At 36.2% G+C, this 25866-nt stretch overlaps 1 protein-coding gene across 5 annotated transcripts in view; it reads right to left on the bottom strand.

Annotated features, from left to right (window-relative positions):
* Positions 1 to 25866, bottom strand: part of Micu1 (mitochondrial calcium uptake 1) — a 174382-nt gene that overhangs the window by 54710 nt on the left and 93806 nt on the right. For all 5 annotated transcript variants that reach the window (XM_040273763.2, XM_078040611.1, XM_078040625.1 and 2 more), the window contains 2 exons: positions 16062 to 16144; positions 14246 to 14443 (listed from right to left, as the gene is read on the bottom strand). In XM_040273763.2, coding sequence (XP_040129697.1) covers positions 14246 to 14443; positions 16062 to 16144 — 281 coding nt within the window. The remainder of the gene's footprint in view (positions 1 to 14245; positions 14444 to 16061; positions 16145 to 25866) is intronic.

Here is a 25866-nt window from a genome sequence, read left to right as displayed (position 1 = left end):
TGGTCTTTAAATTGCTTTTAATGTTTTCTCTTCTTGGCGTTCTATTAGACTTGCAACAGCTGACACATCAGTGTGAATGACCAGTATAAGCTAACATGGGCAGTGGCAACTATTAAATAAATTGCTTCCATTTTTCTCTTGGAGTTCTCAAAGATAGCACAGGTCCCCTACTTTCCAGGGTATTTGATCTGAAGAGCTAGATGCAACACAGAAGATGATGATATTAATATTAGTCATTCTTCATTCCATCCCTTTACTATAATTCAAATATCCACCTTTCCTTCTCTAGTTGTCATGTAGCTAGTAGGCAATAATAAGCTTCACATTACCTAGGGTGTATACAAGCTATCCATGGCCTTGCAATACCAAAGATGGTCACAGAGACAAGAGGCCAAGATTATATGGCAACTGTTTTCAGTTTCAACGCAGAAAGGAAGTTAATCAGTTATTTTACATCGGAGTCAACCAATTAAATACACCAAAAATTATGACACCATGGTAACAGTGAGGAAAATGCACGTCCTCTGTCACATATTTACCAGCTAACACTGGCAGAGAGAGGCAGATATTCAAATATTTGAAGCTATTTTGTAACTTCGGTTTGAAATATACTAATTACCTACAGTACTCATTTACTAAAATCAAGTAACTTTTACTATGCTCTCAGGATCTCTAATAGATGAACCTAGTGACTACTGAAAACCTAGCTGAAAGGTGAGTCTTTTGACCACTATAAAGCAGCATTAGAGGGGGACTAGAAGGTTATGATCCATTATGCCAGCTTGAAATTAATTATATTTCACTAGGCAAAGTTGACTACTGGGCATGGTTGACAAAGTATATGTAAAATCTGATTAGCTTTGGTGAATTAATGACTGCATTTTCAAATAAATGGGCTCAGTATACACGCCAAATCAAGCAACTCCACAATTTACTATTTCTCTTTGACAGAAACTGAATGCAAAACACATTAACATCACATTTGAGGTTATATATACTCCCAAATGAGGAAAACCAGAGATTGCTCCCCCAGCTATTGTAACTCTGCCAGATCATAAAGATATATATATATATATATATTAAAAGTTAACCATAAAACTTAATTTAGATCCACAGATAGCACAAGAATAAAACACAGTGTCCTTTAAAACAAGGTGCAGAGACATATTCTTTTCTCTGTAGAGAAAAGAAAAATAAACAAAACAAGAAAACACACTTGGGCTCTCTGAAGTCAGTGTAAGATCAGGAGACAAACCAGTACAAATTCCCAAGCACTGGAAAATCCCAGAATTACTTAAGATTCAAATTTAAAAACTAATCTCAGTCAAGTTCAACCTGATATAAAGTGATATAATGAAGAATGCTAGGAGTTTCATGAAAACTCAAGTTCAGTATAAGTGAATAGGGGAATTCCTATGGACAGCAGATTTTGTTACTATTTTCTTTGGTTAGTATAACAGATGGGTAAGAGAAGAGTATATTTCTAGAGGAATAACTGGAAATATGTAAGAGCATAATCAAATTGTAGCTAGTTTCTGCTTAAAAGTTCAGGGTTCATTAGATCAAAGAAATAAAAAACTTCAGATACCCAGAGAGCTGTCATTAAAACATAAATTATTCAAGTGTTTTTGTGTCATATTGCACATATCATGAGAGTACAATCCCTTAAATCTAGAATAAAAAAGAAATCTGTTGGCTTTTAACTACACTGTCAATGTGTCACAGTGGGAATTTCTCAAATTAGTTACAAAATATTATAGAAAAAACTACAAGGTACTTTCATAATGAATCCTAAATTTCAAAGCAATCTGGACATTTTCCTCAAATTGAGGGAACAAATTACAAGCATGGAAACTAAAACAATATAAAGTGATATTAGTTTAAAATGCCCAATATTTCTGCCACTAAGAGCAGCAATAACCCATGGTGTACAGCATAATAGTGTTATAACCTCTACCCAGTAGGGTGGGAACCAGGAACTCTGTAGATTTAATTCAATTCAAAAGCTACTTAGGAGGGTACATTTCTCAAGATGGAAGGGGCTGGGCCTGAAATATAACAAGGACCTGGATAGTCTACATCCTAAAACATGAAGCTGTGTGTGTCTGATGATGCAAGGAGAAACTAGTGCTAAAATCCTACCAAGAAGCTGGGAGGATGGATTCTCAAGATTTAAAAGTAAAGAAACACGAAGGACTGCAGTGAGCCTGAGCAGTACAGCTAGTACAGAAAGGCAATGAAGCAACTAAATTCAAATTACCATTGGGTAGAAAGAGTAACCACTAGGCAAGGGAAGGATGGTGCCAGGTACACAAGATAGCAGTATTGGTGCTAGTGTGTCAATGCCACTAGTCTTGGCACAGCCCCCCTAAGGCCACACTCATACCCTGGGGAAGGCAGTGAGTGTATACATAGGTGGTGGCCTGTATACAGATGGCCCTCAAAGTTGTTCTACTCCATCTATACTCTTTTGTAGTCCCTTCCCACAATGGACAAGAATTAGTCTGTTACAAAAGAATATGACAGAAGTGATAACATGTCACATGTTACACAAGAAGGTGCTTCCCCGTGGCCACATACTCTCTGTTCTGTGAAAAGTCAGTTGCCATGTCACGAGAGTCTGAAAAGACCACAACCCCCCCCCCCCCCCCAGTGAGGAACTGACGTCTCTTGCCTGGAGCCATATAAGTGAGTTTGGAAGAGGATCTTCCAGCTTTGCTAAGTTTTGAACGGACTACAGTTTTGGAAGATATCTTGATTATAACCTCATGAGAGACAGAACCATCTAGTTAAAGCTGCTAGTAGATTAGAAATTATGATATGTTTGTTTGAAGTTATCAAGTTTTAGAGTAATTTCTTACAAAGAAATATTTAACTAATACAGAGTTGTAGTGCTCCAGTTTCAGAGAAGAGATGTTAAAAACTATCATGCTTTCCATCTAAAGAACCACTAGAGCAAGAGCAGCAATGTCCACTAGTGGGCGACATTAATATCATAAAATCAAATTACCTTGGATAGGAGGAACTGGTAAATTAAATTAACCCTACTAATTTTAATCCACCCCACATAGCATTTTATTAAAGACAGAGATAAGTACCATCACAAAACCACCAAATAATTAAGGTAATTCCACTATACCAAGTGATACTTCCAAAAACATTATTATTATTATTATTATTATTATTGGTACTAGGGATTGAACCCAGGAGCATTTAAGCACTAAGCCACATCCTCAGCACTTAAAATTTTTTTTTTTTAATTTTGAGTTGGGGGGCTGGGGATGTGGCTCAAGTGGTAGTATGCTTGCCTAGCATGCGTGAGGCACTGGGTTCGATAATCAGCACCACATAAAAAAATAAAGATATTGTGTCCACCTAAAACTAAAAAATAAATATTAAAAAAATTGAGATAAGATCTGTTTCATTAAATTGCTTAGGGCCTCACTAAGTTGCTTGGGCTGGCTTTGAACTTGTGATCCTCCTACTTCTGCCTTGTGAGCTGTTGGGATTACAGGAATGTGCCACTGTGCCTGGCTCAGTGGCCAAATTTAACAGCATAGGAAATTAATGAAAGCCATTCCTCTACTGAAAGGAGAACAGCAGCATATTAATATCCATAGTAATGATAACAGCAACATCTTGCATTAATAATTCTATATGTGATGTTCAATAAAGTAATCAATCCTAATCCTATACTCAAGGAAACAACTTCATATTAACTTCCTTAATATCTTATATATTTCTTAATTTTTTAGAGAGTGGTATTGCTCTGTGTTCAGGCTGGCCTTGAACTTCTGGGCTCAAGCAATACCCCTGCTTCAGCCCCCCCAGGAGCTGTAAATACAGGCACACACCATTATGCCTGGCTCTTCTTTTATTTCTCTATTTATTTATCTATTATGATAGAGTTACATGGAAATTTAAAACATATTTTATTGAAACATCTCACTGACTGATATTTTCCAGCACAATTAATTCAATTACACCTCATTTGTTTTTCTAGTTGGATATACTGTGAATCATGAGCTTGAGAAATTTGGGATTAAAAATCTAATCAACATAATGACCATAAAGTTCGCAATTTTCTAATGGTCTTTCAAACTTTGCAAAGTTTGAAAAGGGTCCATACTTCCTGGCATTTGTGTCCATTCTTGATAACTTGGCAGAGTTATCAAGCTACAGATCTGCAAAGTTATCAAGAATGGACACAAATGCCAGTAATACAGGTTACTGATGTTTCCTTCATGTCTTCTAATAATAAGAGAAGCACACGAGATACCACCAGATGCTCTGTGAAGCACTGTGATAGTCAACACTTAAATGACAAATGAGTAGCCACCATGAATAAATAAATGAACAAATGCTCTGAGAGTTCATGATGTATGTCCACTACTGCACTGGGTACTTTCTTATCCAAGAAGAACTCTTTGTCAATCTGTGAGGATGGGATTATCTCAATTCTAAATAACCAATTAAGGATCCCAAGGTCACAGAGGTAAAATGCATTCAGATCCATTGAAAAAAAAGTAGAAATAACACGATGGTACACTGATTATACTTTCGAAAGAATATTTATGTGCTGTGTTAAACGTCCAGGGGATAAACAGGTAAACAAGCCAGACAGTTCACTGTCTCGTGAACGCCTGATAGGGGAAAGGACTGATTTTAAATAGGGTGTCCAGTAAGAGTTGCTTTAAGAATATGACATTGAAGCAGAAAACACTTCCTATAGCTTCTTCAAAGAATTCTCTCACACCAATACTGTCAATTTCCTTGTCACTTTTCTTGTGTTACACCTCTTCCGTTGGACATGAGGGTGATCTCTGTCTGACACCCATCCTTCAGAAACTCCTCTTACTTATTCTATACAATACAATTCTGTCCCTGGATTTCTTTTCTTCAGGTAAATACACAGTCATTGAGTGAGCCCACCAATTTCACTGCATTCATAGACCCCCTTATGCTGAAATCCCATATCTGTATTTTCAACTGTATTACTAGTTTGAATGCAAAATCCAGTATATCCAACTGCTTCTAGGAGATATCTTGTAAAAACCTCAAACTCAAAACATCCCAAGCAGAACTCTTTCTTCTACAAACCCACTTCTGTGTTCTCTATCTCAGTAAAGACATCATTTTCTCTCTTGTATCAATTCCCAATTCTTGAAGAACTTTCATTTAAGATGTCTCAAACCAATCCTTTCTCTTCTTTCCCTAAGCCCACCTTATTATTTTCTCCTGTACAAACCCAAAATCTAATAGATTTTTTTTTTGCTGATCTATAGTGTTGTTAGAGTGATCTTTCCAAATATCTAAATCTGAACATATTACTTCCTTCTTTAAAACTTTCAATGGTTCCCTATCTAGCTTTTAGGATCAAGTGTCTACACTCTCTAGCGTAACATACAAAGCACTTCAGATCTGGCTGCTGCCTTCTGTTTTTGTTTTCCAAGAAGCACCATCTTTTCTTTCCTCCCTTCTTTTAGCCTCTGTTTTTCTATAGAATGCAGTTTTTCCTTCTGTTCTGCACAGATCTCTCTCATGCTAAGAAATAAGTGAAGCAGTTTTTATTTCATTAGTCCAAACCTTAATAAAAAACAATAATGCTAATGCACTGGTAGACTGATATAAAACAAAAAAAGGGAGTGTGGGTGGGGAGGGAGAAAAAGCATTCAATAAGAAAAACAATGAGAAATCAAAGAGACTTGACAAATAATCATTTCTGTGCCACTAAGTGAATTCAGAAGATAATAACCTGATGTAATATATGACCCTCTGAAGTGGCATTTGTTCAGAGTGTGAACTCAACAGGCATATCTAATGCAATGCATTATTTATTCCCAAATTATTGCCAAGCTGACTCTGGTTGCTAACATACTGTCTAGACTCCCTAGACTGCTGTACAGCTCTAGAGCAGACCAGAGGCTAAAGCTATTCTTTAAAAATCTTTTAAAAATTAAAGATTATAATTTTGAAAAGCAAATGCAGATAAAGATGGCTATAAGAGAGAAAAAAACAAAAAGACCTCAGACACCCTTGACATTATTTTATTCAAGATTCCTCATTCTAAGTTTGACTGAGAAACCTATAGGTCTGCTTTTAGGCCCAGCCAAGTCTTAGAGAAACCTAGAGAAAGTTTCTCTTCTTTGATTCCTCCCTAATTTTCATCTTTTCTTTTTTTTTTTTTTTAATGATTTCTGTAGAGCTGGATTTGAGGGCACAGGGTGCCTTTACCAACATGAGAATACCTAGCGGATACATCAATTCAAGCCTGGGTTGGGACAAACTTGATAAGAAAGGTCATTTTCTCTATCATTCTCTCCTGGCTTCAGTCCCAGAGCTACTCAGTGCTCTCATCTTCTCTACATGGGAGCAAGGAACAAATGAAAATTAGCCATCTTATTCTTTAGATAGAAAGAATTTCAAAGTTAGGATTGACTCACATAATGCCACCTCTGGGACAATGCCCCTGAGCTGTCCTCTTACTTCACAGACTGACTTGTATGTTCCAGTTTATACTTTCATTTATCATACACATGTCTCTACCCCTGTGCATTATGAATAGTACTGTGCAAGAATTTCTGATTCATTTAACTTACTGTTACAAGCTTCCTGGGGCAATGCAATGTCTTGTTCATCTTTGTATCTTAAACATATAGCAGAGTTTCTAGTAAGTTAGTAGTTAAGAGTCAGACCGTGGGGAATCAAGTCCCAGCCCACATTTAGTAGTGTGACTTGAACAAATTATTTAATCTGTGTGTGCCTCAGTTAGTTCATTAAATGTGGATGATGAAACGACCATCCTCGTAGTGTTGGGGATAAAATGAAACAATGCACATTGAGCATATGAACTGTGCCTGGTTCACAGTAAAATTTCAAGAAATGTTAGCCAGTATTTTTATTATATAGTATGTACTCAAACTTATTCAAATGCTTGAGACTGCTACACATTTTTATCTATTTGCTACAGGTACAAGAATATGTTCAGATTAAACACTGGTTTGTAAATTTGCAATCATCTTCCTTTATACTACTTTTCATTTTACTGTATTGCATTTTAACTTTATTGAAAACTGTGTATCCTGCTGTATGTGAGACTAAAAAGTTAACTATACCTGAATTCTGAATTCCAAAGAAATGACCTATGAAATTAAAAAAAAAAAAAAACTGGCACAGAGCTCATTCATTGAAAGCATTGTGTTTTAAAAATGGTTGCTAAGGATATTTGAATGATAGACTGGGGAAATGTTTCCCCTGGAGAAAGATCAAATCCTCATGACTCATTTATAAGCTTTTTTTTCTTGTGGCCAGTTTAAAATGATCTTAGAATATAACATTAAAAGATAACTGATGACAGGAAAATCCTGGAAAATGCCAAGTATTACAAAGTTATCTGCAAATCAAAAAAATTATCAATCTCTAATAGTTTTATGTACTTTAATGATCAATCTGAAAGGTCAGATTCAGAGTGCTAATGTCTCTTCCGAATCATGACCACACTAGGGGACAGTGGTGTGCGCCTATAGTCCCAACTATTCAAGAGGTTAAGTCAGGATTGCTTGAGTCTAGGAGTTCAAGACCAACCTGGGCAACATAGCAAGACCCCTATCTCAAAAAAGAAAAAAAAAAGTATCGAAGAAAATTAAATTCTTATTCTATTATCTTTATATGGACATACCTATTTTTTAAAAATAATGATCATTTCGTTTAAAGACCTCTTGATTCCTCACAAAAAGACTACAAGGTTGTATGGATCATGTTACTGATTTGATTTCTTCATTTTTAGTGGACTTCGGCACCAAAATTAGATTATTTTAAATAAGTAGGAATTAAAAATACTTTCTATATATTTGGAATAATGACACAGCTGAGGAGGCAAGAAGAGTTTTCTGGGGGAAATGGGAGTAGCTATATCAGAATTCTAATTTTCCTATTTCCCCAAAACATGTAATACTATTTTAACTACATAAATTTCTGGTGGAAGCAACTGATATCTTTTTTCCTCCTGTTTTATTATATTTAGAAAAATGATTGTTATGGTCTTTCTTCCAAGTTTTGTAAGGGTAAAGCAGTTTATGCTGGCTAAGTGATTTATCTTTTTTTTTCTCCCCTTTAAGAAAAAAAAAACACACTAGTAAAATACATTGGCTTTTGTAATAAATATGAAAGTTGCAATTTACTCTAGTGAAGGTTATTATTGTTATCTTAATAAGTTTTTTTCCTTTAAACATATACTTGGTTTGTTAAAGTTAAAAATGTCTAAAAGAGACAAGTAAAGTAACTTTTAATAAACCCTTCTATTAATTTCTCGAAAATTCAAGTTAAAAACATGTTAGGATGGAAGAAACTAAATAATTTATTAATACCTATATTTTTCTTTGTAGAGGCAAAAGTAGAAGAATCAAACAAAATCAAATCCCATATTATTTCTTGGATTAATTAATTGAGTGAACTCTCAGCAATGAGTTTACATAATAGAGTCCCTTTCCCAGAAAATAAAAATGAAACAAAACTGGGCTATGAGGACTCCAAGAGTGTTCTAGTTTCAAGCAAGTATTTACTTGAAAGGTTCCTTTGCCTTCTGGTCTTCTTTTCCATAACATTTTGGTTAGTAAGGAGTTGAAGTCTGTCCCTTAGTATGGGTCACTACATTAGGGCAAGACACAATTAATTTTACTTCAGCACTAAATTTAAGGAGATGGGTACAAAGATGTCAATTTGATGGTTTAAAAAGTAGATGATTCTAGAATCTCCTTAGGCACTTTTAATCATCTAGTTATAGTTACAAGCTTTTAAAAAGTTAATTTAACTTAAATTAACCCTCTTGGACTGCAGATGCCACTCAGTGGTACAGCGGCTGCTTAGCATGCATGAGGCCCTGGGTTGCCCTGGGTTGAATCCCCATCACCAAAAACAAAAATAAAACAAAGAATTAAGTCAATCCTCTTATTTATTTATATTTGCTCTACTCTTATTGACAGATAAGAACAATTAGCATAGTTCTTTATATCTCCCTTTTATTTCTCTTCTTGATTGAATGAATCCAGTTAACTTTGATATTATTATTTATATATGTATTATTTTTAGTTGTAGGTGGACACAATTCCTTTATTTTATTTTTATGTGATGCTGAGGATTAAACTCAGTGATTGATGCATTTTAAGCAAGTGCTCTACCACTGAGCCACAATCCCCAGCCCCCAATATTATTTTTTTTTAAGACTGGGAATATAAGACAATCATTATTATTCTTTGAATTGTATCTAGTTTACTTTCAGATAATTGATACTCATGCCTTCTTAAAATGTGACAATTTGGTTATGCAATAAGCATATGGACCCCAACTTAGTTTCTTTGTTGTATATTCTAGAATTAGATTCTCTTCATATAAATTAGTTTTTACTTTCCTTTGACATGACAGTTCCTTTTCCCTCTTCTTGCCCCAAATTAAAATTAACCATAATTTTTCAAAGACTTTTTATTTCCTTTCATTTTTGACTGACATCTTACTTGCTATAATCGTCAAGAAATCAATGAATATGTTAACTGGAATTAGACTTGGCACCTGTCTCTAAGGAACTCAAATTCAGTAGTTCTTGGTAGCCTTAGAAGGAATTCTTAACCTCAAGTGTTTTAAAAACTAACCTTGTATTCTTAAATCATTCCTTCAAATCCATGTTATTTTGAGTTCCCAAAAAGAGAAAAGGTAGAAAAAACAAATATAATATGAATTAAGTGTTTTACCTTTAGTTTGAGATGAAATTTCTACAAATGATTTCTTTGGGACTCAAAAAAAGCTTGAATTTTAGGGATAGAAGAAGACCAAATTTCTTGGATATCTATAGTCTGTCTTTTCCCAGTTCCTTTGCCACTCATATGACCAAGAAGAAATGCACTGTTCTTTTGTATTTGTAAGATGTTATACTAACTAGCTACTTAATTACGCTTAATCATGGAAATCATTGGCTTATTTTAAAAAATGTTTTAATGCTCCCTAACTATAAAAAGAGAAGAAACAGTTCGATCTAAAAGGCAGTGTGGACCAGATGTGAGTTGGACTCACAGCTCCACCATATAATTGTTCTGTGACTTTCACCTCTTTGAGCTTTAATTTCTACATCTGGATCATGGGTACAGTACCACTAAAGCTGACAGGGTTGATGAATTAAAATAAAGAAGGCATATAAGATATGTAAAGTGCCTGGATCATAGTAGGCACTTAATAAATGTTCACAGATTCTTCCTTGTTACCTCTGAATTATGTTTCATAGATAAAAAGCATTCTCTTCACTCTCAAAGCTACTTGCTGAGTAAAAAAAAAAACACAATAGATCTTCTTGATCTGAAATTTTATAGTAGATAAGTAATGAAATAAAAATAGTAAGAGATAAAAAATAACAGAGTTTATAAAATTCTTATGAAAGACATAAAATTACTTATTAATCTTTTTCACTTTCCTCTTAGCTGTGAAGATGAGATTAAATTTCATACTCAATGAAAGAATAAACCACTCAAACTTTTAAAAATGAAGTTAAAAGTGTTTTATAAAACTAAAAATTGCTGCCATTTTCCAGTTTTTTTTTTTTTTCAGAAAATACTTTTAAAATCCATGACCTATTTAGGTATCTACTATATGTCTAATGCCATGGCAGAGGGGGTAAACAAACAAACAACCCCCCCCCCCCGAAATCATTTATTAAAAGTATAGTACATGCCAGGTGGTACATTAGTGTGACAGGGTTGCCATAACAAAACTCCATACACCAGTGGCTGTGAAACAACAGAAATTAGTTTTCTCACAGTGCTAGAGGCTGTAAGTCCAAGAACTAGGTGCCAGCAGGATTAGTTTCCTTTAAGGCTTTTCTTTTTGACTTACAAATGCCTCCTAAGTGCTTCTCCACAAGACAACCTTTTCATGTACCTGGTGTCTCTTTGGGGGTCCAGATTTTCTCACCTTAACAAAGATACCAGAGAGATTAGGGCCCACCTAATGTTCTCCTTTTAACTTAATCTCCTCTTTCAAGGCCCTATCTCAAACATAGTGATATTTTGAGATACTAGTTGTTAGGGCTTTAATATATGTACTTTGGAGGGACAAGATTCAGTCCATAATAAAATATCACCTCATTTAACCATTGTGGTTTTATGAATTGGTGAGGCTCTAAGAAAAAAAAAATAATGCATCAGACGTCACATAGCAAGTAAATGATTCAAGCAAAATTTTAACCAAGGCCTCGTTAGCACCAAAAATGATGCTTTTTCTGCTATTCACACTTATTCAAAGAAATTCAAAGCTAGTTGGGAATATTGGGTACTAACTGATAAAATTTTAAATAAGGGGGCTATGGATACAGAGGCATTTACTCACTGGGCCTGTGTCATTATATTGAAAGAATGGATTCAGCATTAATAGCCATTTATAGAACATTATTACAATATGTCTACTGGTCACCTCATATAAAGAGCTACTGACTGATAAACAGGACCAGTCTTGGTACATCTTGGTACAAAGCCTAAAATAATCCTAAATCAATGTCAAATGCAAGACTGCTTTTTAGAATAAGTATCTTAAACATGGCTACTTTTATGTTTCTTTTCTTCTGCATTTGAGTGTAGATTATATGCAGGGATATATGCATGAAGTCCTTAATCTGCTTTATAATTTTTCACCCCTCTGGCAATCTACACAATCTTCTCTATAGCATCTCTGGATGAAAGCCCCAAGTCCTATGCTCTGCCTTTGGAATTCCACTTGCACTTTCAGAAATGAGTATTAGGCTAGACTGTAGACGGGCTGGCACCCACTCAGCTCTAGCATGACCATGTACTGTCCTTTAAAGTTTGTTAAAAGTACCTTCTTACTTTATGTTTTACTCTCTAACTACATTTTTTTATGGATTCATATTCTGTGTTCAACAGTTAACTGTATAATTAATAAAGTAAATCATTTATATTTCCAGATTACACTATGATGTTTCCAAAGAAGACAACTCTGCGTATGCATGCTAGGGACCCAGGCACATGACTTAAAGCCTCGTAAGCAATCCTTACACAACAGTTATTGGATGAGGCCTATATACTGGAATGTTCCATTAAGAATGCAAACTTCACAAAGCGAAGCACAATGCAAATGTATGTATAGTATATACATAATACATATATAAAAATGTATCTGTTATTATAGCATCTTTAGTAATTTTATATGTAAAACAGTGAACAAAATCAAATTCACTGCCTGAGAAGTATCTGCTTTCCCTAGAATGAAAATATGTTGAGTATCCCTAATCCAAAAATAAAAAATCCAAAATGCTCCAAAATCTGAAGCTTTTATAAATGCCCCAAATGGAAAATTCCACATCTGACCTTATTTAATGGGTTAAAACACAGGTACACTAAGAATACTGTACAAAATTATTTTTAGGCCAGTATACAAGGTGGATATAAAACAAGAGGAATTTCATGTGTAGACTGGGATCCTTCCCTAAGATAACTCAATATTTACACATGAAAATATCCCCAAATGGAAAAATAACAAATAAATAAAAACAAATTCATAAGTCCAAAATACTTTTGTTCCTAAACATTTTTGGTAAGAGATACTCAAACTGTGCTAACCTTAACATTTACAAATAAAGTTCTAGGAAGCCCAGTGTTCATTAAATGCATTATTCTCCATTCTATGAAGTTCTATTTTGAACTCCATCATCTGCAACTGTTTACTGTGGCAAGATAATTGGCAAGAACCATTGTACTGTGGTTTTTCTTTTATGTACAACTAAAAAAAGCAAAATATCAACTAACTAGTAATGAGGCATTATGATTAAATTTCTGGTTAACTGAGAGCTGACACAACAATAATTTTTGCTTCAATTATTGTTGAAATCTTTTCAGTGATTTTAGATTGTTGTGTTCCTCTGCATGCAGCAGAGAATTTTTTTTTGAAATCCAAACACTTTTGATAATGCTTACTTGGTCTCATGCTTTATGCAGGCAGAGGGAAGCTATCTATCTAGCAGTGCTAAGAGAATTTGAATAGGGAAGCTATAAAGCTTTCTCAGTGTGGTAAAAATTTATTGACCTTTTACTATATGTATAGTTCTTGCCAATTATTACAGGGGTTTCAAAAGCCTCCACCAGAAGCTTGGCATAAATTGTAGAAATCCATTACTTTGTTTTCTGAGGTAAATTCTATGAATATTAATTACATCATTTTAAAATAACAAGTACACAAGCATATTTCAAATTTTGATCTGATTTTTAACATTATTCATCCTGCTTTTTTCCTAGATTATGAATATCAAACAGCATTCTTATGGATAACTGGAATTCACTTGTGATTTTTTTTTTCAAACTGTCTCAATTGAGTCAAGTGCATGAAAACATGGAACAGTAAATCAGAACTGGGTGGGGGATGAGTGAGCAGATAAGTATAAACATGGCTTAAAAATGAAGTAGAATATTTTCATGTGCTTTTAGTTTCAGTATTTAATGTTTTGAAATTCTAAGTAATATTAAAGTAAGAGCTGCTGGAATAAAAGAGGTTGAGGAACAATAGTGTGATGCAGTTTCAATAAAACTCAAGAATTTAGAGAATTTGTTGTCTCCAGACAAAAGTATATATAGAAGACATTTGATAAATGTCTTGAGTAGAAACATTATCCATTAGCCTAACATGTACCTAATTCAACAAATACACATGTAGATAATGGCGATGCCCTTAGAATGCAGTGCCTAGAAACTGAAGAGCGTGACTGTCTAAACTCTGAGTGGAAAAGTAAGTAAATCAGCACAGTAAGACAGTGTACAACTTTGAACACATATATTTTTATTCTATATTCTGTGGTAATAGCTGATAATTACCTTTGCAAACTTTCATAGATCTATTTATTACCACCCCCCCATCTCTACCTTCTAGTGCCTTCCACACAATAAACAAAACTGGAGATACATGCTCAGTGTGAGAACTCCTGTGACCCCTCAATTCCTTTTTTTCCTCAAGCACGGTATCCAAAGACAACTATCATTTACAATATAGACTTTGATTTTCAGTTGTAGGACCACATTACTCCATGACATTTTCACAGGGTATGTACTTACTTCCCTGTTGGTCTGTAGATCACTGATTAGGTCCAAATCAATCAGCTGGGGATGGATTGAAAGAATATGTACTGTATAGGCCCTCCTAACCCAGTGACTCTACATACATGCATGAGGGATCTCCTGCAGTCCAAGAAATAAATACCTACCTCTAGCTTCAAAACATCATGCTGAAGTTTACGCTGAAATTCAAGGAAGTTTTTGATGGTCAGTTTCCCCTTGAGATCAGCTCCAAAAAAATAGGTTGTGAGGGCTGAACATAACCCAGACTTGAGGGTGTTACCAGTAGTAGGACGATCTCTGTGACGCATACCCATGCTGGTTTGAGAGCGAATGATGCTCTGAACCTAAAGCAGAATCAAACCCGCACCCCAGAAAAACATCATGAAAGTGGGAAAGCATAGAAAAGAATAAGTATTATTTATTCTGTGCCTGTACCAGTCAACCATTATCTTTTTTAATATTTTTTTTTTTCGTTTTTTTAGGTGGACATAATATCTTTATTTTTATGTGGTGCTGAGGATTGAACCCAGTGCCTCACGCATGCCAGACGAATGTGCTACCACTTGAGCCACATCCCCAACCCCAACCATTATCTCTTTTAATGCATAACAACAATCTTGTGGGGCAAGGTCTACTATTATCCTTCTTTGATACATGAGGAGATTGAGGTCCAGAGAGTTGTATTCAATCTCACTTGTTCAATGTCAAGTGGCTAGCAAGTAGCAGAACCCAAAATCTAACACATACTGCCTGACACCTTTATAATTGGGATGTTCTCAGAAAAATTTCCCTCCAGAAAAAAATATTTGTTTTGGGGGGACTCACTCACACAAACAGGACAGTCATAAACTTCAAAACTGTGTCTTCCACATTTCAGATGACTTTTCCTCCCCTTTCTTCTCCTCCTCCTCCTCTCCCTCTCATTCCTTCTTTTTTTTTTTTCATACTTGGGTTTGAACCCACGGACCCTCCACCACTGAGCCACATCCCCAGCTCTTTTTATTTTTTTAAATTTTGAGACAGGGTCTTGCTAAATTGCTGAGGCTAGCCTTGAACTTGGGATCCTCCTGTCTCAGCCTCCCAAATTATGGGATTACAAGTATAAGCCATTGTACCTGGCAAATTCTTAACATCTAAGAAAACACATTTATTACAATGATACATAAAACACAAAGGTGGTATGAAATAATACTCTAAGAAGACATGGGAAATTTGTTCAATCTTTGAGAAACAAACAGTGGCCTACCTATGTAAATGAATTTTTAAAGGCAAGTCTATAGACTTATGCAGTGGCACACACTTCTAATCCCAGCAATTTGGGAGGCTGAGGCAGGAGTATTCCAAGTCAGAGGCCAGCCTCAGCAACTTGAAGAATAAAAATAAAAATTAAAAAGGGCTTGAGATGTAGCTCATTGGTAGAGCATTAATAAAACTCAAGAATTTAAAAATTTTTTTGTCTTCAAATGAAAGTACATATAGAAGGCATTTGATGAATGTCTTGAGTAGAAACATTAGCCGTTAGCCTCACACATACCTAATTTAACAAATATACATGCAAATAATGGTAATGCCCTTAAAATGTGGGCAATATTCCTTATATTTACAGGACTGGTATAAGGATGAGAGATAATGTATGTAATGTATGTAAATTATCAACAAACAACAGCCGTTATTACCATTTTGATTAGACATTTAATAATAATATACAGATTTAAACATAAATCCATCACTACTTTTAGACTTAAAAAAAATTAAAGATTACTTTTAAATCCTTTATTAAACCTAGTCCACATGAAAATGTGTTTTATATGTTAATGTACTTATTGCCTCTTTTTTTTTTCTTTTTTGTGATGCTAGGGATTGAACCAAGGGTTTGTACATCTAGGCTAGTACTCTACCACTGAAGTATAATTCCCAGCACTAAATAACAATGTATTTAAGGAACTTGCAAGAACAACTTGCCTGCTCAAACTCCTCCATGTCTACTTCTCCATCTCCATTTAAGTCAAACATCTTGAAGGCAATTTCAAAATTTCTTTGAGGAGCTGCAAGAAAAGCAGAAAGGGAGACAGGAGGGAGGAAAAATATATTTAGAAGGCATTGATTAAAAAAATCATTTAAGAAAAACAAATGGTTAAATACTGAAATATAACACCCATGTCAGAAAATGACACAGAGGCTCTGGAGGCTGAGGCAGGAGGATCATAAGTTCAAAGCCAGTCTCAGCAACTTATTGAGGCTCTAAGCAACTCAGTGAGACCCTATCTCTAAATTAAAAAAAAATAAAAATTAAAAATAAAAAAAGCTGGAGATGTGGCTCAGTGATTAAGTGCCCCTGGGTTCAATCCCTAGCACCAGGAAAAAAAAAAAAAAAGTGACACAGAGTTTATTTAGGTCTACCTTTCAGTAATACTCCTTAAAACTAAAAAGAGTTACTGCAGCCAGTAAAGACAGTAATTGCCTATCTTTGTTTCAATGCTTTTTCTTAAATACTTCACCTTTGCTTTTTAGACACCAACCTCTTAGCTGTACAACATTCCAATTTTTTCTTTTAGATGCTGTGGGATGAAATCAGGGCTTCATGCTTGCTAGGCACATACTCTACCACTGAAGCTATATATTGTTATTGCTTAGTTGCTTAAATTGAGTATTATTTATTTAGGCAAGAAAATCTGTCTAGGGTGAGACACACTGCCACAAAGCAAGAAGCTTTCAGTCTAAGTCTTTGTTTTGTCTTTAAAACAAACTAACTTTCTAGTCCCTCCATTTTAAGTACAACCAGGAGTTCTGTACATATTATTCTGACAACAAGGATGTCAAACTGTTTTCTTATACTAGTTTACTCATTGCCACTATAGTTGTGGTAGGGCAGAACAGCATACTGAAAACAATCGTATGGGTGTATACACAAATTACCGAGTAAAGTATCTTTAAATGTTAAAATTAACCTAAAGTTCAAAACACAAAATAAAAACATGCGAAACCTGACAAGATAGAATATATTTTCTTTCCATTAAGTGAATGATGAAAACTTTTCAATAATTCTTTAGTGTTCTGGGATCAGTCAAAATAAAATTAATATACTTTATGCACTTCAATAAAACAAATTTAACAGTCTTCCTCCCTTACCATGCTAAATGTTCTAGTGAATAAAACTAAGTTGTTGACATCCTTACTTTGGTGCTTCCAGTTTGTATAGCTTAAGAGAATAAGCCAAAATAAATAACCTATATATCCTAATACCATTAAATTAAAATTTCAGTTAATATTATTTTTACTAAAAAATGTAAAGATTAGATATGGACAAAAAAAGATGAATGACCTTTGTGTGTTATGCATGGTTATAGAACATCCATATACCTATCTGGCTTATGAATTTCTCAATAGTATCTTCAGGGTTTAAATTTCATTTTTATATGGCTAGACAGCTGGGCTGGTAAGTTCCTGGTTTTAGTTGCCTAAGTGAAACATGTTGTCTGTCAGCTTTATTTTCTGTTGGCTTCCAATAGATTTGTTCTACTTTGGACCACAACTACAACTACAATTGCTAGAAAGGATACAGCTGAGAGAATAAAATTTTTGTCTATTTATTGCCACTTCTCAAAATTTTCCTACCTTTATAAAAATAATCTGTTAATGAGACGTTACTATGTGCCAAGCATTGAGCTAGAAAATTCCAACCTGTTTATCATGAGATTTTGTACTACTTTCAATCCTGAAAGTTTTTATTTCTTTATTTTTTAAATGGGGGAAAGTGAGGCTCAAAGCAGTTAAATGATTGGCTTAAAATCACACAGATAAAATGTGGAAGAAATGGGAATGGGACTTAGAACAATAGTGACTCCAAAGCCTACAAAAACATCTCATTATACTCCTTGACCTCTGACACAAATACAGAAATCTTATATATGTAGATATGTACACTCTTTATATTTTTTGACCTACAAAAACAACAATAAAACATGACTGTTTGCATCAGTCTCTGCAAAAGCTGAGAGTTCCAAGTTGTTTATCAAAAGGAGATGATTGATATCAAAGAAGCACACCATATCATGCTCACTAATTGGCTATCCTAATTGGAGACCCATAGACAACATTAGACTCTCAGATAGGTTTGTCATGTCTTTCAAAATTCTGAATATGAATCTCTTTATCAGAGTATACTCTCCTATTCTTTCCTAAGTCTCACACTTGGCTCACTTCACTCATATATATTATGTGCCTAAACTCTGCAGATATTTGCCATTTTAACAGCAGAAAATATAAACCCACTGAAGGTTCTAGATAGGATAGTGACATAATGAGGCCTTTATAAAGGACTTCTCTGACTACCTGTGAAGGATGAGTTGGAAAAGAAGGACCAGTTTCAGTGAAGATTACAGAAGCTCTTGCAAATGCTAAAATGTGAACTGAGATGATGGTGGTGGTAATGGAGAGGAATTTTGAAACAAATTTGAAATATCTTAAGAAGGCAGAAATTATATAACTTAATGATTAGTTAGCTGTGATGGGTTGAGGGTGAAAAGGGATGACAGCATAACTGGCTAAGATACTGAGTAGCTTGCATGTCATTTATCAAGAAATAAAACAGAGGTAAAATGTCTGAAAAATATAATAGTTCAGATGGGATCTGCTGAATTCAAGGGGTCCACAGCATATTCAGATGGAGATGTTCAGGAGATGAAAGAAATATGAATCGAAGATTAAAGAAAGAGAGTAAAGATGGAAGTTACTGACATATATATGGTTAGCTGTGAACAACCTGACATGAAGTTACCCAAAGAGAACTGAGAGGTAAGGAAAGGGTAAAATGCAAGCAGAAGCCAATACTTCAGGTGCAGGGAAGAGGAAAAGCAGTGAAATGGCATGACAACACCAGGAGGAATACAGTTTAAGTTAACAGAAACAGAAAAAATATATATCACTGAGAACCAGGTCAAAATGTTCCCATATAGGAATTAAAGCAGCATTCACATAACTTATCTCCGCTGATGACACAGGATATGCAGAATGTTTAAAATCTGAGCTTAAACCAGGTGCGGGGGGCTTATGCCTGTAATCCTAGCAGCTCCAGGAACTGAGGCAGGAGAATCACAAGTTCAAAGCCAGTCTCAGCAATTTAGCAAGGCCCTAAACAATTTAGCAAGACCTGTTTTAAAAAGTAAAAAGGGCTAGGGATGTGATAAAGTGGTTTAATGTCCCTGGGTTCAATTCCCAGTACCAAAACCAAAAAATAAATAAACAAACTTTGAGCTTATCATAATCTTTTATGTCTATTGTCCTGCAAGTTCCAGGAGGCATGTGCCCAAATCATTTAAATGACTTGGTCATTCTAGCAAATCACAGTTATTACTTCCTTCTATAACTAAGGTTAAATGAATTTTACTGAAAAAAACACACCTTGTACTGCCTGATATTTCTCTTTTTAGTTTCTTGTAGATTGTGTGCTGTATGAGGAGTTACTCTTAAGTGCTTATTATAGTAATGGGAGGACCATCTAGAGGCTGTGCTCCTGTGCTCTGGTCTCTGCTGAGGCAAGCTGGACAGCAATCCTGAATATTCTCATTAAGGTCTCACCAGTCTATGAGGAGGGAAGGTCCTTCCAGAAGGTGGTCCCTCACAGCATATTCAATCTTCACTTCCTGATCACATCAAAGCAGAGGAGACAAACAAGACCAAAACCAGCTTGTCTGAAGTGAAATACACTACACAGAAGATAATTTTGGATAATTCTCTTGTAAATGTCCCTGTTTACTTTTAAATGTAGGTTTCAGGATAATTTTTAAATCTAATTATTTTGGAAATCTGAAGGTATTATGGATTTATGTGAACTCATAAAAGTTCTGAAAAATTCTTAATTCTGGGGTACTTATGGAGTGAACAGTGAGGCCTCCTCCTGCTAAAAATAGTATTTGGAAAGCCACATAATTTCCAAATGGTCTTACCATATATAGGAAATGATTAAAATTTACATCATAATTTTTGCTACTAGGATGCAGAGCTACATTAGGTCTGTTCTGTTAAGAGTCCATTTTTACAATATTATCTACCCATTAACAACAATACCTCTGAATTTCCCTGAGACACAATTTTTCTACTTTGCTTTAGTAATAAGAAAAAAAAAAAAGCATCTTTTTCTATGTGTAGTTAAGTCAAATAATCAGACAGCAACAACAGAAGCTGTCCTGAAACTTTTAGGTCTCTTTTACTAGTTGTCATTTAAGAGAAAATGCACAGGGCTAGAACTCTAATTCTGGCTCTTCCAACAATATAACGAGTCATTTGCTGCTTTAAATTCTTTTCTGACAGTACCGACAGAATGATGAAAAAATGAATAGATTACATTTTAAACAAGGTTTTCATTTTCTGTTGGTTTGATTCTTTAACCAAAAACTCTACTTGTATTCATCCCTGTTTTAAAATGCTGCTGTTGGATAAATGAAGTCATTAACATGCAGCAACAGAGAATTCTGAATTAGGAAAAACTTTAGATTACAATTCTCCATTCAATGATTTGACTATTCTACTGATCTTACAAGGGTGATCACACAGTCTGATTATTTCACACATAAGTCACCACTTAAGACTTAAGCACTGTTGACAATATTAAATAAGCAGAGCCTAAACCTACTCTTTGTAGTGCCTACAAATTGTAATAGTTTAATTTTCTAGAGAAAAATACCGCATAGCAAAATACTTTGTTCCCAACAAATAAATACAAACTATTATCATGTCTCTACTACTAAGTCTTCTCAGAATCTGATTCCAGATCAACATACTAACAACCCTCCTCTGAGATATTTTACTTCTATTTCTACTACTACTACTACTATTACCTTTTCTTCCTCCTCCTTCTCTTTCTCCCCTTCTTCTTGTGGCACTGGAGATTTAACTCAGGGCCTACCACATGCTAGGCAAGCATTCTACCACTGAGTTACATCACCAGTCCCTCTGGGGCACCTTAAATGGTCAATGCCTTCTCTAAGTGAAATAGCCTAGATAGAGTTAACTCTGGACATAATGTGCTTTCTAGAACAGGACTGCATTTTTGAAGAATAATGGACTGGCATTAATATATAATGTGCTGGTATCTTGCTTTCTACATAATATTCAGGCTGAGGGTTGGAAGAGAAAACTCTTTTTAAGATTTGATTTAAAAAAAGGCTCCTTCCTGGGCTGGGGTTATGGCTCAGTGGTAGAATGCTAGCCTAGTACATACTAGCCTAGCACTGGGTTTGATCCTCAGAACCATATAAAAATAAATAAAACAAAAATATTTTTAAAAAATGCCTCTTCCTGCTGAGCATGGTGGCATATGCCTGTAATCCCAACTGCTCAGGAGGCAGAGGCAGGAGGAGTTCAAAGCCAGCCTCAGCAAAAGCGAGGCTCTAAGCAACTTGGTAAGACCCTGTCTCTAAATAAAATACAAAATAGGGTTGGGAACGTGGCTCAGTGGTTGAGTGCCCCTGAGTTCAATCCTGGTATCCCTCTCCCACAAAATATGCCCCTTCCTCAATTTTTCTGAATGCTTTAAGATATGACAGTTACGTAGAGTCTGGAGGAAATTTTTCTGTCCTTCACACAGAGTTGGAGGAAAGTCCCCACGGTCCAATGTGTTGTAGTATAGCACTTCCTTGGGATGACTTAGCTGCAGAAAAATACTATGCAAAAAGAAAATAACCTAACACTTAAGCAACAGCAGACTGATTTTCTTTTCACTGACCTAGGTTGCCTGTTGATATTGGATTTTGTTTTTGGTAGTAATTATTTTATAGTATACTCTGATAATCTATCAGGTTTTTTTGAACTTTCTTCAAAAGCAGTGTCTCTGCTGGAAGGGGCTCTTTTGGTGGGGTGGAGGGGGAAGCGGGGTAGCTGCTGTTGCTCTATAGTGCTTGCCGGGTTTCAAAGGCCTAGAACCCTGGCTGGTTCTCTGAACAGCGCTTCAGATTTCCTCGTATCCAGGATACAATCATATCCTCTTCCCCAATTTTGAAGAAAAACAGAAAAAGGGCAGTTGTGTGGGGGAGCCACCTGGTCCTTTAAGCCACAAAGGCAAAGAAAGTGGCCTCATTCTTGAACTCAGGTGGGTCCAGCTGTGGCCTCAATAACTTGCTGAGTTCCTAGAGCTGGTGGCTGGGGGATCTTCTTTGGTTGGCTCTTGGTCATTCACCTTTTGGTCAAAGTTTGCTTCTGTACCTTCCATCTGCATTGCTAGTGTTGCTGAGAGGAAGGTTGGGCTCCAACACCACTGCAGGGGCTACAGATAACTACAGGTAAGAATGCCTCATCCCAATAGTCACCTGCCCTCTGAGGCCTGAGGCAGAAAGGCAGTTGGAAGAGGGTATCAACCATATCACCCAGATGGTTATTCAGGACTTAATACTATAATTATACGTTATTGTTTTAGTCAGCTTTTTCATGCTGTGACTAATGGACCAGATCAGAAGAACTGAGAGGAGCAAAAAGTTTATTTGACGGTTCACAGTTTCAGAGATCTTAGTCCACAGAAGGTGTGCTCAATTCTTCGTGGTTAGAGGTAAGGCAGACCATCATGGCAGAAGAGTGTGGCAGAGGGAAGCAGCTCACATGATGATCAGAAAGCAGATAGAGAAACTCCACTCTCCAGATACACAATACATACCCCATGACCATGCCCACAACGAACCATAGCCACACCCACCAGCCTCCAGCCACCAGTTAATCCCATTAGGGACTGATCCACTGATTATTTTAAGGCTCTCACAACCCAATCATTTCCCTTCTGAGCCCTCTTACATTGTCTCACATGTGAGCTTTTGGGAGACACCTCACATCCAAACCCTAACAATTATAAATATATTTTATATTATACTGATATTGCTTAGAAGACAGGAGCCAGCCTCTGAGAAAGAGATGGAGGTGGCCATGAAAGTGTTGGTCCTTGAGCTACATGGTGGATAGTCATGCTCTTGCCTAAAGTGTTGTGTTTCTATAGTTGTCAGGCAAAGGAGGTCACTGCAGGAAAACAGATGGGGCCAGCTGAGTCCTTCCAATCATGGGAGGCTAACTGCTGGACTACGCTGCACATCCTGCTGTGCACAGTGCCAGTGCTAAGGTCACCTATTGTGGATTCATCATTTCAAGGTTAGTACTCAAGTCCCACTTGGAGACTTGGATTGGACATCATGTAATTATTGAGCTCATTACTTGCAAAGCAATCTTACCACTGACCAGCAAGCTGTCAGTTCTTGACTAGATTCACACATTGTACTAATGGGTATCTTTTCCAAGTCCAGAAATGATGCAGCACAACTAGCTAAACCACTCTGCCCAGTCAGTGCCCTGAAACATCTATGGGCCCATATCTTCTCTGCCACCGACTGTTGAGGTAGAAAGTCTACCAGAAGGGACAGCCCCTTCTCCAGTAGGAACCTTGGTGTTCCTAAACTGTGGTGAGCCGAGGACTTTCAGGCTCCTCCCTGGAAGTTGATCAAAGTCATACAGCTATAGAGAGACATTTGGGAGGGATGCTCAAAGAAAAAAAAGTAGGAAACAGCTCTAGGAAACTATTTCCTACAGCCAGATATTTGAGGCCCCCTGTTCTTATGAAAAGACTCAAGAGTTGGAGTCTCTACTATCTTAATTGTACAAATAGGGCTGTGGCTGTGGCTATGGCTCAGTGGCAGAGCACTTGCTTAGCATGTGTGAGGCACTGGGTTTGATCTTTAGCACCACATAAAAATAAACAAAGGCATTTAAAAAAGTTGACTGTACAAATAACCCATTATGCTCATGATCCCAGGCAATTTTCTTTGAGATAGGATCTAGGATGCCTTGTATGTCCTAGAATGTTTCCAGACTCTGCTGCTTAAAGATGGTGAGAAATCAGAGGGAACTGTAGGAGCAGAGCTGAGGAGGGTCCAGTGACAGACACAGACAGACCTACTAGTCTCCATGTTGAACTCCTCCAGCCCAGAGATCTGGACTGACATAGCAGATAAGGAAGTAGAGCAAGGAAATGTCCCCTTTCTTATGGTTTTGCTTGACAGGCCTTAAAGGATCTTCATGCTTATAGGATTTCACCAATATTGTGAGCTCCCTAGTCCGCCACAGATTCTGTTTTCCTCTTTCCCAACTGGTTCTCCCATCTTTGGCTTTGAGCCCCTGAGCATTCCAGATGGTCCTGCTGCCATCCATGGCACCTTTACCTCCTGATGTAGCCTATTTTATGGCACGGAACAGCCTTGATACTGACAGCTGCAGTGGCTATGCACTGCTGTTACTGAGAGTTCTTGATCTCCAGACCTGTCTGAAGGAGAAAGCTCACTAAAAGTCAGGAGTTTCCCTAGCTTGGGCCTGCTCGCTTGATTTTCACAATCAGCCACCCTAATGTAAAAGTTTGCTTGCACTTTGGCTTCTAGGGAAGGATGGAGAAAGGGAATGTAGCATGGAGGTTCTATGCTCCCCAAGTCAGCTCCTGAAGTTTTGGGTTTTATTGCCATCCAGCACGGATTACATTCTTTCTGAGGCAGTCATTCACCACTGAAAGCTCTGCTCTGGAGCCTTATCTAGTTTAAGCTTAAAAAATAAATTTTCGGGGCTGGGATTGTGGCTCAGTGGTAGAGCGCTCGCTTCGCACGGGCAGGACCCGGGTTCGATCCTCAACACCACATAAAAAATAGAATTGTGTTGTGTCCATCTACATCTAAAAAATAAATATTAAAATAAATAAATAAATAAAATTTCACTTGTGGCCATAAGGTGGTGTGAGGAGTTTAACTCTTCCAGATTCACAGCTTGATCACACTTAAAATATTATTCAGCATGATTTGCCACCATCTTTCCTTTAATAAGTAGGTCTTTCCCCCTCCCTCCTAGTACTAGAGATTAAGCCCAGGGGTGCTTTACCACTAAGCCACATCCCTATCCCTTTTTATTTTTTACTTTGGAGATTGAATCTTGGCAAGTTGCAGAGACTGTCCTTAAATTTGTGATCCTCCTGTCCCAGCCTTTCTAATCGCTGGGACTATAGGTATGTGTCACTAAAGACTGGTTACAATCAGGTCTTTTTGGGTACTGTTTGACAACTGTAAGGCACAGGGAAAAAAAGAAAATGTAAAACAAAACAACAATTGGGATTATAATTGGTTACAGAATACATTATGTTATGAAACAAAATTTAAATTAAGTTTCTCTCTTTGGGTTGTGCTAGAATTACAACTAAAGCACTATAACAACTTTTTGACTATGCCACAAGTTTCAATTTCTTATCATTTAGTGAACTAAAAAAAATAAAATATTAAAAAAAATTATTTCTCTCTCTCTCTCTCTTTAAAAAAAAAGTTTTTAGTTGAACCTTTATTTTATTCATTTATTTCTATGAGGTGCTAAGACTCAAACCCAGTACCTCACACATGCTAAGCAAGCACTTTACTACTGAGCCACAACCCCAGCCCAAGATTTTCCAAATAATATGAAACACTACATGTTAAGAACTCGAGTTTTAAAGTGCAAGACTAGGTGTAGTGGCTCATGTCTGTAATCCCTTCTACTTGCTTGGGCAACTTAGTGAGACTCTGAACTAATTAAAATGAAATAAAATGGCTACATGTGTAGCTTAGTGGGAAAGGGAGAGTGCCTGCCCAACATTTATAAGGCCCTAAGTTTAATGTCAGTATAAGGAAAAAAAATTCATAAAAAGATTGAGGGATATTTTTGTAATTTCTTCAGCAAGGCCTCAGCCATATAGGACTTAATCCTAACGAGCAATTCTTCCATTTACATT

This window comes from Ictidomys tridecemlineatus, chromosome 1 (assembly GCF_052094955.1).
Source record: "Ictidomys tridecemlineatus isolate mIctTri1 chromosome 1, mIctTri1.hap1, whole genome shotgun sequence".
Classification (NCBI taxonomy): domain Eukaryota; kingdom Metazoa; phylum Chordata; class Mammalia; order Rodentia; family Sciuridae; genus Ictidomys; species Ictidomys tridecemlineatus.
This window is presented reverse-complemented; position numbering and strand designations above follow the sequence as displayed.